General features: G+C 32.8%; 1 protein-coding gene across 2 annotated transcripts in view; it reads right to left on the reverse strand.

Moving 5' to 3' along the window:
- Nucleotides 1-19,581, reverse strand: part of Dmxl2 (Dmx like 2) — a 139,210-nt gene that overhangs the window by 37,238 nt on the left and 82,391 nt on the right. For both annotated transcript variants that reach the window (XM_077799441.1, XM_026390512.2), the window contains exons 16-22: nucleotides 15,842-15,961; nucleotides 12,032-12,259; nucleotides 8,490-10,169; nucleotides 5,509-5,619; nucleotides 3,783-3,952; nucleotides 650-747; nucleotides 11-176 (exon numbers count right to left, since the gene is read on the reverse strand). In XM_077799441.1, the coding sequence (XP_077655567.1) occupies nucleotides 11-176; nucleotides 650-747; nucleotides 3,783-3,952; nucleotides 5,509-5,619; nucleotides 8,490-10,169; nucleotides 12,032-12,259; nucleotides 15,842-15,961 (2,573 nt within the window). The remainder of the gene's footprint in view (nucleotides 1-10; nucleotides 177-649; nucleotides 748-3,782; nucleotides 3,953-5,508; nucleotides 5,620-8,489; nucleotides 10,170-12,031; nucleotides 12,260-15,841; nucleotides 15,962-19,581) is intronic.

The following is a 19,581-nucleotide window of genomic DNA, read 5'->3' on the forward strand; positions in this document are numbered from 1 at the left end:
TTATTTATACCTCTATGGCATCTTTCAGTGAACCCGCTAACAAGAAAAAAGCAGCAGATTGTTCAAAACGTTGTTTTCCAAGTAAAGAAAAAGCATTTTTCAAAGCAGCTTTACGCCATCTATCTTCATTAAAGTTGTGACTGAAAAATGATGTCATTTTTTCATCATGTTGTGACCTGGGAATCAGAGCACAAATATCAGTGTTTAAATCAATTTAAAATATCTTAATTCTTTATAGAATTAAAAATAGAAATCCTTTGCAATGCAAAAATAGAAAATAAAAAACGGAAATATCCATCTAAAAAATAACTTTAGTTATAAGTATGTAACTGTATATATTTTTATAGGTTTTCAAGCATTTCTTCTCTTCTAATAAGGAAAGCTTATAGTACCTTATGTACACAAACAGGACACAAGAGTATTTTTTACTTTCCAATGAGCTTGTATCAACTTTATGTAGAACAACATCCCACCCTTTAGGTTAAGTTGAAAAGATATGTTGACCATTTGTTGAAGATAAAGGAACAAAGGCATAAAGAAGTAAGTTGATTTGACCAAGATAATGTATCTATCTTCAAAAGCACTAAGTTTCTGATATGAAGCACACTCTTCATTCCACTAAATCATATTAAGTGTTGAGGCAACTTACCTAAACAGACCCCACACTACTGCTTTTTTCTTCATTGCAAGATAGAATAATGCGGCATCTAAGGCATCATTATTCCTTTGAAAAGCAGCTTTGGCAACCTAAATAGTAAATAAAATATTATTTTAACTATCTGACAAAACTATTACAACCAAGTAGTCAATAATCAATGTTTTCCTGCTACTTCAATGGATGACAGAACAATAAAAACAGGAAAACTTGGCTCTATTTCACAATCTCAAAAGACTTATGACACATGCTCCTAAAGACAGTTTGCACACCAGTGATTAGAAAATAAATAAGAATAACATCTAGCATTAATTGACTACTTACCATATAACTGGCACCAGTACAATCAAGCACTTTTCACTGATCTTACTGAATCACTACAACCCACGAGGTACAATTACCATACTCATTTTACTGGTGAGGTGATTAAGACACCAAGAAGTTGTGAATGGTCTATAGTCACACAGCAAGGAGTAGAAAGGTATCAGAACCCAGGTAGTAATAAAACTAACATAGGGGGCTGGGGTTGTGGCTCAGTGGTAGAGCATTTGCCTTGCACATGTGAGGCACTGGGTTCAATTCTCAGCACCACATAAAATTAATAAACAAAATATTGTGTTCATGTTTAATTAAAAAATATTTTTAAAAACTAACATAGGAAACAATAAAAACAGACTATTTATTTAATAGATGTGACCAATTCTTAAAAATTCAACATACTCCATTTCTTAATGTTTTGTAAAACTTAAAAAATATTGATGTATATGGTAAATATGATTTCACAATTTAAGGTTCTCTCAACTAGTATAGTATATTTATTTTTGGGCTAGACATTGAGCCTAGAGCTTCACATATGGCATTTTGCCAATAAGCTAAACATACAGCCCCTGGCTTACAAATTTTAGTTTTTAATAATTACATTTTTTAAAAAGTTTCAGTGAGTATATAATTCTCCATGTACTATAATTTGTAATACCCTTTGACTCATATGACCAAAGTTGCTGAATTTATATAGCATTAATCAATTCTGTCAGTTTAAAAATTAAGACAATATCATTATTACATGTAATTGTATTTTTTTGAACACAATAGCATACAGACTATATTGTAGTCCTCAAAGATGCTGAGATAAGCCTCTTAATTTTAGTGATTTTTGCAGAGGCTAACAAAAACCAGTGAATATTTTATTAGAACTCATCGACCAATGGTGAAGCAAGAAGCTACTGAATTATGGAAGAAATTGGAAAAAACATCTAAAATTGCAACACAAAATGTTTTACTGTCAATATTCTTTAATTTCCTTTCCCTTTAGTATTTTTCTCTTCTCTCGTCATTTAACTTAGTGCTTCCATATGTTCTGTCATCTTTTAAGAAATTATTGCTGATATTCAGATAAAGATTTATAAAAAATACTTCAGGACAAAAATTTTACGTAGTCCTTTTATTTATTTTCAATAAATAAGTTACTTGTATAATAAATAAATTATACCTATCAGAAAATACTCAATTATAATGGCAAAACCACAGTGTTTACAAAGTAAAGAGATCTCTATAAAATACATCTGAAACATTTCAGGTAAAATGTTTTCTTTTTCCACTGCTTTGGGCTATAAAATACTTAATATAGATACTGAATTATTTACATGCTAAAATAATCAGCTTTTCCTTTACAGCAGAAACTATTTCTTGATGTGGGAGCAAATTCCTATTGTGGCTATTTTCAGAACTGGAATACTGATATTTTTGTTGGCTGCCTTATACATAGTAGGAAAATGATTCTTTAATACTCATATTCTAAACTGTGATGTGATAACCATGTATACCAGAATCATAAGATGTAATCAATATGAAGAGGCCACAGCCCTACCACCAACCTACCAAATTAAAATATTTCAGAGTGGGATGTTTTAAATAAGTTTCTCACATTAGAATTCCTATTGTAGAGGAATAAAATAATGAAGAGTTCTACATTCTTGGGAGAAAAAAATTCATACTTCACAAATATAGTACCAATGATTGAATTCTAGGGAATTTCAATGGACTCCTAAAGTAAAATATGAATGATAATTTTACTTTCTCAACTCTGCTTAAATAGAAAAGGAACATACTAAAACTAACACTTAACTGGGAATTTGGGCAGGTTACCCAAACTCTGATTCTTAATTCCATCAGTTATAAAATGGACATGATAACATGGGGCTAAAGAAAAGATTTTATGAAATGATTAATGAAAAGAAACCAGCACCAAGCCTGGTACATAACAGGTGCTTAGTTAATATTAATGTAATAATATTACATTAATATTATTTCCATTAACAAAAAAAAATTGAAATTTCTTTTTTTCTAGAAGGAATCTACCCATCAATTGATTTTAAGAAAAAAACTGTCTTAAAAAATATCATGTTTCACTGGCTGGCACAGATATGTTCTTCAAGTGAAATAAATAAAAATTGGTTTTTGAATGGTATTTTAAGTGTGTAAAGCAAGTTTACTACTTACTGAACTAGACTTTTTTTAATGCAATGGAAATAAAAGACAAAAACTTAAGTATACTTCCTAAATTTAAATTTTTATTATTTTCTTAAAATAGGATATACCTTTTAGGGCTGGGGTTGTGGCTCAGTGGTAGAGCACTTGCCTACCATGTGCTAGTCACTGGGTTCGATTCTAAGCACCACATATAAATAAATGAATAAAATAAAGGTCCATCAATAACTAAAAAAAAAATTTTTTTAAATAAGATATATCTCAACTAATAATAAAAAATATTCCCATTTCATACATACATAGACAAAGGTCAAGTTTTTTAAATCTCCAAAAAATGTTATTTAAAAAATTCTCAGGCTGGGATTGTAGCTCAGCAGTAGGTAAAGCGCTTGCCTAGCATGAGTGAGGACCTGGGTTCAACTCTCAGCACCACATAAAAGTAAATAAATAAAATAAAGGTATTGTGTCCAACTACCACTAATATATATATATATATATAATATATATATATATATATAAAATTCTTAAGATATCCAGATGTACAAATTCATTCTTCATGACAATTTTTCAGCAAGATACTGATACTGTGTTTTTCCATTTAAGACTTTTTAAACTTCAAAATCCAATGAAGCAAAGTTACCTTTTCAATGCATCTTCGAAGTGTGTTAATATTCCTCACCCACCATCCTATTCCCATTGCTCTTAACTCAGACCACTGAGGGTCTCCTCTTTGAATTGCTGGAATCATATTAATCAGTTCTTCCTCAGCCTCAGAATGAAAAGCCCAGGCAAAATGGCATGTAGAAACACCTAAATTGGAAATTTAAAATAATAACCTTCAGAACTATATAAAAAAAGAACAAAAACAATTTTTCCATAGTTATATATAAATGAAAGAATGAAAGGAAGTGTGTCATCTTTCAGGATTTTATACTGTAAGTTTGTGAATATAAGATGAGAAACAGGAAACAGAAAACCCAAATCTCTTAACTTTTTTCCTGAACGTAAGTGGGTTTCTTTCCCCCCATACAAAAATACAGGCACTAAAATGTTATCATTGGAATGAAATGTATTTGAAGACTAAGCTATTCATACATATATCAAACTTATTATCAACAGTGAAAGTTTTGGTTCACTTGAAATTCAAGTGAAAGCATTTGGCCCAGGTGCCTGGCTGTTGTCTCACACTGCCACTGCCACTTCTTGTAAAATTAATGCAACAAGTCTTAATATCCTTCAACACTGAATTTTGAAAACTACTTCACTATTCCCTCTGGCCAAGAAGCTAAGCCTAATTTTAAAGCAAGCTCTAAACGTCACAAGAGTTCCAGTGAACATCTGGGATAAATCTGGGATAAAGATGCCTTTCACGCCTTGATTAAAGCTGCCTAATACTGAAGCTATGGCAAAATTTTTCACACCCTCTGACTCAGGAATTCAACTGCTAGGAAACTATCAGAAGAATAAACAGAAATATGCATAAATACTTACATGCAAGGTTATAAGGCCATTCATTATAATGATAATTCAAATTTTAGAACCAACATAATCTAAATGTTTCAAAAATTTAAAAAGTTGGATAGATGAAATATAATTTAGACAGATGACAGAATATTAAGTAGATATTTAAAATCATGTTTTCAAAGGACATTTATAGGTAAAGGGTAAGCAACATGGGTAACAGTAACAGTTCATCAAGCCTGGTATTTCAGGGCCCACAATACTAATGCATACTCTATGGCGCTTTAGGTTTCAAAAGAAATATAGTCTAATAAAAATGAGCCCTGAACAAGGAGTCTAAGTATATGTCTACTAATAAAGAGTCCTACATCCTACGTAGGTCACTCTAAATTCTATACTTTTTAATCTGTAAGTAAGAAGGTGATATGAATTCTTATGTCTCAAATCAGGGTGGGTGTATGGTAGCATGCCAGATATATGAAAATCCACTGGATCAATATGGTAGATCTTCCTGAAACATCACTTTTACTTGCTGGCAACTTGGAACATGATGCTTATATTAAGATAAAAACAATAACAACATAAAAAGCAAAATCTATAGAATTTTAAAAGAACAGATACCAGACAAATTCAGAGCCACTCTATAGAGTGGAAAACTACATTTACTAAGTTACTACAATCTCAGTGAGTAAAGTCTCAAAAACTGAGTTACTTGCACAAAAGTCATAGGATAAAGCTGAAGGATACATAAGAAAATGTTAAGTACGTACTTAAGTGACAGATCCTAAGACCAGCGATAGGTGAACAAATAATGATTCACTGGCTGATCATATACAAATATGAACACACTCACCACTTCAATACTAAATAAAAGTGTACAAAGGGTCAAACAATAAGTAGAATACCTTGATGAAGTAGCTGTACTCGGTATAAAGGAGGCAGTGATGTTAAAAGGCATGTGTGCAAGCGCATAGCTAACAAGTATCTCAAACCACATTCATCTAAGGTGTCTCTTCCTGTAATTTAAGTAGAATATATGTTTAAGAAAAAAGGAGTTCAAAGGTCACAAACTGATTTTTTTTAAAGCTACAAAATAAGCATTAAGTTCTGTATTAATAATTTACATAAAATACATAAGATACTTTCATTGTGCTCCTTTATGAATACTTTAATAACTTTATGAAGAACATATTTCTATAAAAAACATGTGAATACTAAAACTTCTAAATGAAAAATGATTCAGGAATATAATAAAATCTAACTGTAATGAGTTAGGTATAATTCATAAAAATACTTCCTACATGAAGTCAGGTGAGATTTAAGGAGTTACATAACTATAGTGAAATTATTTGGTACATAATTAAACAGGTAATATTTCCTAGGCTGTTTAGTTTGACTGAAATATGATACTTCTGAAGATTGAAATTTGATTCTCCAGACTACTTAGTATTACAAAATTAAGATGAATTGATTCCACAAATTTACATATATAAATTTGATTCCACTTAGTCAAAAGTTGAAAAAGGTACACAAGTATGTCAAATTTAATCAAAACTATGGCTACTTCTGAATAACAGCAATGCAAAGGTATTGATAGCACCTAGACTAGTAACTAACACATAGGAAGTATTCAAAGAGTAAAGAATAAATAATATTTTCAGAAGAAAACAAAATTTTTTAAATTATTAAAGTTCAAGTTCCATCTCTGCTTCCCATTACCTATACTCATTCGTCCATTTATTCATTCAACAAATTTAGCATCTACTACATGTGAGGCACAGTTTAGGTACTGGGGATTTAATAGTGAAAGAGGCAGAGTTAATACTTTGATGGAGTTTACATTTTAGTAGGATAAGACAATAAACAAACAAATAATATGTGGAAATTAATGTTATGAAGAGAAATAAAGCAGGATTGAGATATAAGGACTGCTGAAATAAAAAGGCTCTATTTTATTTAGTGTGGCCAGGAAGAATTTTCCAAAAAAACAAAATTTCAGCAGAACTCTGAGGATATAACAGAATGAACCATGCACACACGTGGAAGAGCAGTTTGCACAGTTATGCAAAGGAAACAGTAAGTGCAAAGACTTCAAGAAAGCAATGTGCTTATGTGTTTGTGGGACAGCAAGAAGGGGAAACATAGAAATGGAAATGACCCCAGATATGTGGGACCTTGCAGAAGTCTAAAATGATCTTGACTTTTACTCTAACATGACACATGGGAAGCCACTGGTACATATTAGGCAGAGGAGAGATTTAATGTATCTTGACTTCAAACGAGTCACTGTCCTTTGTGAAGTACAGATTGAATTCACATAAATGAAGCAGTTAGGAGACTGTCAGTAACTAGGCAGGGCAACAGTGACTGCAGAGGTGATAAGAAATGATTGGATTCTGGATGTAAAAGAAATGACACCATTTGCCAATAGACTGGGTATAGAGTATGAGAGAAAGCAGAGTTACTAACACCTGTGTCTTCTCACCTCAATAAATGGAAGAATCCAATTACTCAGAATCCTTATACTGAGATGTGCAATTCATTTAATCTCTGATTTTCAATTTCTTGCCTGTGAAATGGAGACATTCATTCCTGTCTTATCTACCTCACAGATGTCTACTGTGACCAGGATAAGCTATTGCTTATATTCCTAGCCAATGATACAGTTTGTGTCAGAAAATTTAAACTATTTTCCATGGATTATGGCATGCCTTCTTAATACCCCAGAGTGAAAACTAATACATATTAACAAAGGTTTACTCTGGGAAGAACCTCACTCAATTGCACATAACCTCACAATTTAAAAGGTGTTTTTTTTTTTTCCTTCTAACACAATGAAAAAATAGGTCATAGAAAAAATCCTTTAAGGTCTCCTGTTATTTTAATCTCCTAAAGGGAAATACTGGGCACACATGCAAGGGTGTGAATCTATCTAAAGAGAGATTTTCTAACTGGCTTTGAGAAGAAGTGATTTTTCACTAGAAATCTCATGAAGTAGTTAAAAACAGAGTGCCAGCTTGGAAGCAACATCCTTTACCTATGAACTCCATTTCTCCCACTTAATGTCTATGTGATCTTAGATGAGTCAAATTCCTAGGGATCAGTGTCTTTATCTATAAAATTAAATACAATTGTAGCCACCTACCTACTATAAGATTATTATTGTAATTAAATGGGATAAAACACACAAAGTGTCTGGCACATAGTAATTCCTCATTCCTCTACAATATTGAATGAATGAATGAATAAATGAATGAAAGATCAATAATTTTTTGTTTCCTTTGCTAATGTCACCATTTCAGTCAACATAATTACCTTCAACTAGCTGTATAGAAGAGAATAAAATCCAGTTTCAAAAGACAACTGCAAATTTTCTAGTTACAGAATAATCACACAAAATAATATTAAATGTCTAAAAACTTCTTTCTTAAGTCAACATTTGTAGAAAATTACATAACTATAAAAGTTTTTTGTGTTTAGTAATGGGAAGGTAAATTGAGTCAACGAGATCCCAGAAGACTCATGATTTGATGGCAAAATTAACAATTGGGCCATTTTTATCACTCACGCAATGGAAAAAAAAAACCCACAAAAGGAATTAATCTTAAAAAAAAAAAGGAAAAGATATTCAAAATTACACAAAATTTTCGGTGTAAGAACATGTGTGAAAATGCCTATATATCACAAATTCAGTTGCATACATGTCAGTGATAGCCTGATTCAGCTGTCTTTTATCTTTCATCTAAGCATATTAAATAGTAGTAATTGTCTATTAGGGAGACCTTTTCCCTACAAGGTTTGAAAGAAAGACCATAATTCAATATGTGAATCATTATACAGATAATGCAACTTTATAACTTTATAAAATTTTCTTAAGACTATTTACCTGAGTAATTCTTATCTCTGTTTTCATCGAGTTCAGTACTGGAGGTAGCCACTGTATCAGCCAATGCTACAAGGAACATCTGCTCCAAACGGGTAAGGCCTGGTAGACTTGAGTGCATAAGATGACTTGAAAGTACCCTAGCATGCTCCTGGCCAAAGTAAGCTGGTCCATATTGAGAAAGATTTATAACTTTTGATTTGCTTTCTCTCTTTTCTGGCTCTAAAACAATATCATCTGTTGTTATATCCTGGATTTGGAACAGCTCAGAATATTGATCCTCTGATTGACTATCGGTATGATCTTCAAAGTTCTGTGGCATTTTTGTACTTTCTTCTGAAATTCTGTAGGATGTATCCTGATCTGCAGCAAGCAATGCATATAGTGGTAATGGAGGAATAGAATCTATCTCAGTATAATCTCGAGTACCGTCTTTCCCTATGGTGACTGTATCCTTTGCTGTACTGCCACTTACACTAATGGTTCGAGAAAGATGCCGTTTAGTTCCTTCTCCAGCATCAGGATCTCTAACTATTGCAACTTCACCTGCAATACATTTTACTAAATGAGAGAGAATGGCTTTAGCCCTTCGAACTTTACCTAAATCCATTAATTCTAATAGCTGAGTTGGATGATACTGTGGAAGAGTAGGGGAAAGTACATGTGCAGCCTCAAATAAGCCACCATCTTGAACTACAGTTGGTGAGCAAAAAACATCATCAGCAATAGTTGTTCCTTCAACAATACTTTTTCTTGACAACATGTTAGCTTTAAAGGCAGAATGATCTTGTACTGCTGTCTCTTCTGCAACAGGACTATCAGCTTCGGGGTCTCCAAATTTGACAGCATGCTTCCACTGGGCATATACATGCATTTCACAATCCATTCCCACCACCAATATCCCATCTCTTACCCAAGAAAGAGAAACAGGCAGTGAAGGTGTACCATCAACAGAAGACAACAAGTCTATAGATCTAAGAAGAACCCATCTTGACCTAACTCCTTGCTTGATACTACCACCTAGTGGTAAAGTAATGACAGCTACTCCATCCTTACTATTGGTTTGCTCAGTCACAATTCCTGAAAGCCTCCCATACATGAAGATATTAGCGCCAACCCCCACCGTGAGAATGTGGGAGCCATCTTCTTTTGACACCCAGTCCAAATGTACTAAATGCTTGATATTTGGAATAAGATATCTATCCTTGCTTAAAAGTGCATCTGATTTGCTGTACACAAACAGATTACTATCGACACTGACTCTTGAATCAAGTACACTCCCAACCTTAACCAAATCATCAAGATGAATTGTTTGTTCCAAAACCCATTCTGACCCACCCGTAGATTCACATTCAAATATACAAACATGCATCGAAAATTCTTTAGAAACAAAACCATTGTGCTGGACAGGTTGCTTATAAGCTACTGCAAGGCGACCTGTGTATGAACAACTAACAGCAACTGGTCTTCCCACAATGCTCACTGTACTGCTATTATCTTCTCCTTCATCATTCATTAGGGGCCATCTTCTCCAATGATAGGTTTCTTTCTCATTGTTTGTATTATTTGGTGGGTTTGTTTCCATACAACATTTCCAGAAGCGTACTTTATTATCAGAACAAGTTGTAACCACTAAATAAGGTGCAAGGCATACTGGATAAATTGAAGAGGAACTCAGATGACCTTAAAAACAAAAAGCAGACAGTTACAACACTAGAACCACAAAATAAAATGCTAATAATAAAATTCTAAAATGTCATAAATTAAAAGCCACTATGGGCTTCTTCAGAGTAACTCTGCCATCCCCCACCTAATTAGTGTCCTACACTAAATGCCCATTCATTGGCCAAGATATCTATAGAAGTCTTGAACAATTGATAAAATAAAAATATGCAAAAATAATCACAAAATTTGTTTTTAGGTAATTAGGTTTAAATGAAGTAAACAAAATAAAACTCAAAATCAAAAAAAAAAACCAAGTCAACCCTTAATCAATAAATGTATTATTTGCCAGAATTTATGTGTTTTTTCCACCAGAACATGCCTCACTGGACTTTCACTCTCTCTATTTTACCACTTTCATCATAGAAGCATAAGTGGTCATTGCAATTTGTCCATCAAATGTGCCAAACCTGCCCTCAAATAATCCAGACCCTAGATTTACGCCTACCATTAATTTTTTTTTCAGACTAAACATATCAATGGAGATCTCTCCCTCTCCCTCTTCCCCTCCCCCGACCTTACCAGTGTTCACTTTAAACACTGAACCAGAAATCTCACTTATCCCAGACTGTCAAAAACTAACACTACCCACCTATAGTACAATATAAGGTGTAATTCTGAGGTCAGAAAGCCAGGGTTAAATTTCATTCCATTAATAACTCCCAAAGAGTGAAAAAGACATTTAAACATCTAAGCCTGTTCCATCTAAATAACAGGGAAGAGTTATTGTCTCCCTTGGAATATTATTATCAATAAGACATCTGAAAACATTGTATAAAGCCCCTGCAAAATATAGATTACTATGACAAGCTCCAATAAACTTATGAAAGTATATCCCAAACCTTGCAAATATTTTGAAAGATTAAAAAATTCATCTAGATCTATATCCACCACAAAAAAACATAATAAATTCTTCTCAAGGTTATCTGTCAGTTGTGAATGCAAACCTCTTTAAGGAATAAGAAAATTCCCATACTCAATACCAGTAATTGGAAGAGTGTTGAACCTCCAATTTGGGTTCCCTAAAAACACTACTTTAGAGCTCCTTAATTAGAATTCCGTAAGTGGCAGATCATTTTAAATATAGCTTCTAGTTCTGTCCTCCAAATGATCTCATCCATCTTGCTAAATTCAATATCATTTTAAGCCAAATGATAGCCTTTTATCCTACATTTTCCCCCCAAAGTATTCATCAGCCCTCATTCAAACATACTTAATAAAAGTGAGACATGACTATATGAAGTCTTAAAAATAAAACTTCAGCAATTCATACATGAATACATTTGTTCTTTGAAATTTTACTATCATAGCTTCCAAAGTATAGACAGACACTTCATATTAAAATATTTACACACTTTCTGTCCAGTTGACATTTATCACAAAAACAATAATAATAATAATAATAATAATAATAATAATAATAATAATAATAAATATATTACCACTACTACTACTAGTAGTACTATTACTACTAACACCAGGGATGAACCCAGGGGCACTTAAGCTCTAAGCCACATCCACAGCCCTTTTTAATTTTTTTCAGTTTGAGACAGGGTCTTGCTAAGGTGCTTAGGGCCTAAGTTGCTGAAGCTGGCTTTGAACTCGGCAATCTTTCTGCTTCAGCCTGCCAAGCTGCTGGGATTACAGGCTTGCGCCATCACACCTGGCCTCAAGAAATTATTTCTAATGAACACGTTTCTAAATAGATGTATCATTGTTATAAAACAAATCTTTATTTCAATGTCTACACAGCACATGCTTCAGAAGAGTTCATCTACTTTATTAGTCTAAACTATAATTGCTCAGTCTTAAAAATACCTTACCTGCAGAAGGTGTTGCTCTTATCACTTCAACTGCTTCTGGGAGATCAAGAGGTTGACTATATACCAGTCTGGAACTCAGAATAAGTTTACTAGCAGTTTGAAGATTGGCAATTGATGAAGAATGTGGCATGGGGCTCATGCTAGGGGAAGTTTCTGGAGATGAGTCCACATTCTTCTGTCCAGGGACTGAAAGTAGATTTTCAGATGAAATAGTTTCTGAAGCTTTGGCTTTGAAAAGAAATTATAAATTCATGAAATGTATCACCATCACTAGACACATAAGCTATAATAATATTTTATTATTATTTAAGAACTATGTCTTCTTAGAAGTACTTCTTAGGAAACAAGGCCAATTTTCAGATTTTTTTCTTGGTCTCCTTAATAAATACATATATTTTGAAGCTACTTTATTCCTTAGCATCACCAACTCCTTTGCAGGGAAACTTTCAGGTGAGAACCATAACACTGAAGAGCTAGAAATAAAACTTTAATTATGTAGCCCAGTGTTAGAAACCTTCAAAACTTGAGGCATTTGTTAACATACAAATTCTCAGGTCTAACCATAAAGATACTGATTCCACTGATTTGGGGTAGATCCCAATTACTTGTATTTCTAATAAGCAGACTAGCTTTTTCTTGCAAAAATGAATCATGGATCAAACTTTTAGAAATAACAGTATATTGCCTCAGATAAATAAATTTAAACTTGAATAGCTCATATAATTAGGTAGTAGCAAAGACAACACTCTGGAATGCCATCCTTTTAACTATCAAGTGCTCAAACAAGATAATGATTTCAAGAACAAATACCCAAAAAAAATTCCAAACATATTAAAATAATATTAGTTAACTGTCATTTTATAAGGTATGTTAACCTTAATCTTCTTCCAAAGAGTTTCCATATCAAGAGTGAAGGATAAATCTCTAAGCAGATTTAGTTATCCGTGTTTCCGTAATAGGTGAGAGATATTTCACATTATTTTTTTTATGTGTCTCTTTCCCCCTTAACAGACTGAATATATTAAGGGCAGGGATAATTTCTCATTGCTTTGTACATCTCAAGGAGTACCAGGACATTTCAAGAGATAATCTCCGTGTGCTTCTGTGAATGCTAAACATGTCAGTCTATCTTACAATGGCAGGTCAATCAATAAAAGTTATGAAAACGTTTTTCAAAAATGGAATCAGATTATAGGCATGCATCAGTCATCAAAATATAGGAGTCCCAGTCACTAACTAGATGTAATTCCTTAAGCAAGGCACATCACCATCTCTAGCTATTTTCTCATCCACAAAATAAAATTGAACTACATCATTTCTCTTCCTATAAACCAGGCAATTGTCTACTGTATATCTCATACTATAAAAGAAAATATGAGCAAAAAAAAGCAAAGATTTCAGAGCTGGGAAGGCCTGATTTTGAAATGAAACTTGGTTATATAACTAAGTATATAATGAATGGAACTTGGTTAAGCCACTTACCCTTACTCCATTAGTAAATGGAGATAATATCTATTTCACATATGCAAAGAACCAATCTCAGTGCCTGGAATCCAGAAAGTACAACATATTTCCTTCCCCCAATTAAATTTAAGCCAATCATTTCATTCAGTCATAGTATAGACAACACACTGGTAATTTCAAGTTTTAGCCGTGAATGGAAGTACACATTATGTTCAACCTGCAGTGAATGTCAGAATCAAAGATAGGTTCTTCCTGTCAGAGTTGAAGAGAACATATTTGTTTGCTTCTACTATAATCTCAATGCCTATGAGCTCATACAAAACAGGGTAGGCAAGCAACTCTAACACTAATCCTGGCTTTAGGGCAACAAAAGTGGGACGCTCCCCTCACAGATTGGCAACAGAAGGTATCACATGGTTTTTAAACCAAGTATCTGTAACTACCTCTGAAAATCTCTTCAAAGGCATCCCTGGCTCTGCACTCAATTCTACAAAATATCACATTCTCTGTGAGATAAAAATCTCTTCCTGACCAACTAGTTTTATATTCCTCAGTCTTGCATCTCTGTGAAACAACATATAATGCCAAAAATTTACTCAAAAGACTTTGAAAGATTTTTAAAAATTTCTGATGCCTCAAAACTAGACCCAACTAACATGTCAAAGTTCTATTGAATTATTTGGCTCTTCTAATGACAATTAATGGCCCAGTTAGTTATGTGATAATGTGCAATATAAAAGGAATAAAAAAATACATATCATTGGTTCACTATATTAACTGCTTAATATGTGAATACTGGTTAAATTACATAATTAACAGAAACAATACAATTTATTTACAAATTTTAAATATTTTTAGTTAACTAGTATAGAGCAGATTCAGTTTAAAAAAGAAATAAAAAATGTTTCAGGTAATATATATGTCAACTGACATGATTTGAACATTATACATTATATACAGGTATTGAAATGCCATACCGTGCTCCATGAACATGTCTAACTACTGTGTCAATTAAAAATAAAAATATATTTTTAAATAAAAATGAATAATGATAAATAAATATTAGTATCTTTTTTAAAAGGGTAGATTCAGTTGATATGGCTATCCATGCAATTCTTTAATAATTATCTCTCAAAAAGTAAAATTGTTTTTTTTTAAAACAAAGAATCTGGGCTGTGAGTGTAGATCAGTGGTAGAGCACTTGCCCAGAATGTAAAAGGCCCTAAGTTCAATTCCCAGCACTGAAAAATAAGAATGAGAAAAGAAAAGGTCTATGATCAAGCCAGGCACAGTAGTACATGCCTATAATTCCAGCAACTCAGGAGGCCAAGGTGGGAGGATCACAAGTTCAAGTTCAACCCCAGCCTCAGCAACTTAGCAAGAACCTGTCTCAAAATAAAAAAGTTAAAAGGGCTAGGGATGTATGTTATTGGTATCATGTCCCCTGGTTCAATCCCCAATACCAAAAACCAAAAACAACAAAAGAGAAAAGGTCTATGATCAATTTCTTTGCCTCATACTACAGATTTCATAATTTATTAAGAGATTAAGCTGAATGTGTATAGCAGAAATATGAAGTAATTTATTATTCACATTGAAGAATTTCCTAACATTCTCCAAAACCATTCTGCTTATAAGTTTCAGGTGCTCTAGCATAGTTTATCAAATAGTAAAATAAAGATGCTAATGTTGTTATACACTCTATCAGATGGCAATGTGCACTATCAACAAAAAGTAGAATATTAATTCTGCAGACAACATCTTGGAAAAGAATTATAGTAGACATTCAATAAAGATTAATTGAAAAAATTATTTTCAATGTGTAATATGCTCATAATTGGTTTGATTTTAGGATTTCCCTATTTTACAATAATCTTGAATTAAGAGTTTAGTAGATACATGTGTGTGTGTGTGTGTGTGTGTGTGTATTTTAGGGGGAAAGGGGAGCTAGGGATTGAATCCAGGGGCCTTTTACCACCTAGCTACAAAGTCCTCTTTTTTTTGCAGAGATAATTGCTTTATGGAATAAGGCTCTGTTAATGGTACAGCTTGATGTTTAACATTTGTTCATTTGAATTATAATTATTTTTACATGATTGCAAGGAGGCTACAGCTGAAATCAAAAGTACTTTTAAACTAAACTGTCTTCATTTTCACAAAGTCCTTTTTTATTCTTGAGACAAGATTTTTCTAAGTTGCTGGGGATGGCCTCAAACTTGAGATCCTTCTACCTCAGTCTCTCAAATTGCTGGGATTATAGACATGCACCACCACACCAGCAAGCATATTCTATAAAGTGAATTGATTTCACACCATCTCTGTATAAACTGTAATATAATTACTTACCTAAACACGCCTGTACAGATTTAAGATGAAGGTGCCACATATGGAGAATAGAGTAATTATTGCTGTCCTTTTCAATTACTACTAGAAAAAACTTTTCTGAAAATGGTGGTGGACGATACCCTATTATTCAAAGGGAAACAATAATTAAATTAACGTGTTTCATAAGGTTAAAAAACATTTTTTAAAAGCTAAAAACATCACATGCATGGAAGTTGGAAAGAAAAAGGAATGCTATAGTTTGAATATGATCTGTCTTCTCCCGCAAACTCATGCTGAAATTTAATTTCCATTGTGAGATATTAAGAAAGTGGAAATATAATTTGAATATAGTGTTTAGAGGTGGGCTTTGGGAGACAGGATTAGATATGGTCATCAGAGTCGAGCCTCTATAATTGAATACTGTGACATTTTAAGAAGAGGGAGAAAAATCACGACACATGCAAACACTCCTTATCTCTCCCCAAATGATACCCTGAGCTGCCTCAGAATTCTTCTGGCAAGGAGGCCATCATCAGATACAGCCTCTCAACCTTGGCCAGAACTGTGAGCCAAATTAAATGTCATTTTTTTTTAAATATAATTTACCAGGTCTGTGGTATTGTATTATTGGGCAACAGAAAAAAAAAAAGACTAATACAAGGAAAAATAGATTTTTAGAATTTTTATACCATTTTTTTGCTATTGGGTTCCTATCAAAGACTAATGAGACTATGTCAAAAGTACACAAAAGCCAACACAAAGGGAAACCCAAGAAGGAACAATCTTTGATGTTCAAAGAATCAAAGAATAAAAATGAATACAATTTATTAAAACATATTGATCATACTTTAACAAAGAGTTCATCAAAATACAGAGAGAAAGAGAGACACACACAAAGCAAGAAAGAAAAGGAAGGAACAGGAGAAGGACAGAAAAGAGAGGAGAGAAACCAAACATATAAGAGCACAAGCTAGCCTCAAACAAAGCCCCCTCAAATAACTGGGGCATTGATTCCTTTTTGGAAAATTTGCAATTAAAAGGAAAGAACAAAATAACATTTAACCTACCTTTCCTGTATGAAAATAGCATTTTTAAAATTAAAAGTAATTGGGGGAGGGGTAGCAGTGAAGGGCCACAGAAACTTTGTAGAAATTTCATGTATTTTTTTATGAAAAGACATGTAAACGTAATTTCCCCACTGACAATTATATTCTTCATAAATGAAAATTAGATCTCCACAGGACAATAAAAACTTTCTTTTACATTGAAAACTCATGATGACAATTCATTGGCAATGAACTTGTTAGAGCTCAAATTGTGGTTTCTAACTAACATTCCTTATTAAAAGGAACAGTATAAAGGATAGATATCCAGATAAGCCTGAGATATCTTCTTTTTAAAAGAATGTAAGTTATCAGAATAATGAAGATGAGACAAAAGGAGTCAGAACAAACCTGAAGAGGTATACTAGTCTAGTATAGTAGGCAATGAACATTTTAAAGAATAATGATTGCAAACTAATTGAAATGTGCCAAGTACATTAAAATCCGTAAGTTATATGAATACTTCTCTGTATATTATCATTCAATAAGGGGCTTTTAAAAAATAGATTCATAATGATATTCAAAACACAAAGAAAGCCAAACAACAAGAAATTCATCATTACACTAGGGTTAATTAGAGCACAAACTCCTTATTCTAAAATTGTCAAAGGGAAGGAACTAAGCACATATGTTTTTTCTCCAAAATAATTCTGTTTTCCAGAGTAATTAAATAGTACTAGTTGATAAGGGAATGTTTTTCTTTACAGATGTTTGCCAACTAATAAGTAAACAAGAACTGATAAAAATAGAAAAATCATAATTTTTCAATCCCTAATGAAATGACTAATTTTAAGTAACTAATTTTTAAATATTCAATGGAAGAAACCAAGTTGGAGCAAGAAATATACAACATCACCTAGGAAATTGAACCTACATATAATCAAATCTCCAGAGTTAGCCTCCACTTTATAGGAAATACAGTAGACAAGAAAAAAATTCAAATGACATTGCAAGTAGTCAAAGAAGTTCCTAATAAAGATAGTGCTCTAAAATGTTGGTGGCACAATAAAGATGAATAGTAGGAGAATTATTTCAGATTAAAACACTCTGGACAGACAATGAAACATAGTGTGGACCTGGTTTGTATCTGGATTCAAACAAAACAAATTAAAAACTCAAAAATGTGGTGCTGGGATAACTGGGTATCCACATGTAGAATAATAAAATTACATCCTTATTTCCTACCCTGCACAAAAATCAACCCAAAATGAATTAAAGACCTCAGAATTAGACCAGAAACTATGTAATTCCTAGAAGATAACACAGGGTCAACACTTCAGCTTTTAGGCACAGGTAACAACTTTAGCAATAGGACCCCTAAAACTCAGGAAATCATCCTGAGAGTTTATAAATGGGATGGCATCAAATTAAAAAGCTTCTGCACAACAAAGCAAACAATTAGGAACACGAAGAGAGAGAGAACCCACAGAGTGGGAGAAAAATCTTTGATAGCTATCTTCTGACAAAGAATTAATATCTAGAATATATAAAAAGCTCAAAAAACTTTATACCAAAAATTAAATAACTCAATTAATAAATGGGCAAATGAACTAAACAGACACTTCTCAAAATAAGAAATACAAATTGCCAACAAATACATGAAAGATGTTCAATATCATTAGCAATTAGGGAAATGCAAACCAAAACTACACGGCAATTTCATCTCACACCAACCAGTCAGAATGGCAGTCATCAAGAATACAAATAAAAGAAATGCTGAAGAGGGTGTGGAGAAAAAGGAACACTTTCATACTGCTGGTGGGACTGTAAATTAGTATAACAGCTAAGGAAATAAGTATGGCAGCTCCTCAAAAAGACTAGGCATTGAAACCACCATATGATTCAGCTATACTACCTCTCAGCATTTACCCTGATGAATTAAAGTCATCTTACTACAGTGATACATGCATATCTATGTTTAGCAGCACAATTCACAATAGCCAAACTATGGAACCAGCCTAAGTGTCCACCAATGGATGAATGGATAAAGAAAATGTAGTATATATACACAATGGAATTATATTCAGCCATAAAGAAAAAATAAAACTATGACATTTGCAGGCAAATGGATGGAATTTGCAACTATCGTATTACATGAAATAAGTCAGACTCAGAAGGTCAAGGGTCATATGTTTTCTCCCATATAAAAAAGCTAGAAAGGAAAAAGGAAAACAAACATGTGGGTGGATCTCATAAAAATCAAAGGTGGATCAGAAGAAGAAAGAGACCAAAGGTGGGAAGGAGGGGTGATACTGGCCAGATTATACTGTTATATTGTGTGCATATACGAATATGTAACAACAAATCCCATCAATATATGTACAATTATAATGCACCAACAAAAAATGTGGGAAAATAAAAGAAGAAAAAAGGACCACATAAACAAAAAAAAGCCAACATTTTTGAAACAATTCACTGAAGAAAATACAAGCTAGTTATTACATGATTCTAAGAATTTTTTATTAACTTGAAATGGCTAAACGTAAGCAAGTAATTTTTAGATATGCATATGGAAGTACACAGGAGTGAAATAACATGATGGCTGGATTTGCTTTGAAGTATATCAGGGAAAAAGGAAAAGAAAATATAATAGATAATGCAAGTATAATAAAATCTTAAAATCTTCAATTGATGTTATAGCATATGGAGTTGCACTCA

The sequence above is a fragment of the Urocitellus parryii genome, chromosome 6 (assembly GCF_045843805.1).
Source record: "Urocitellus parryii isolate mUroPar1 chromosome 6, mUroPar1.hap1, whole genome shotgun sequence".
In the NCBI taxonomy this organism is placed as follows: Eukaryota; Metazoa; Chordata; class Mammalia; order Rodentia; family Sciuridae; genus Urocitellus; species Urocitellus parryii.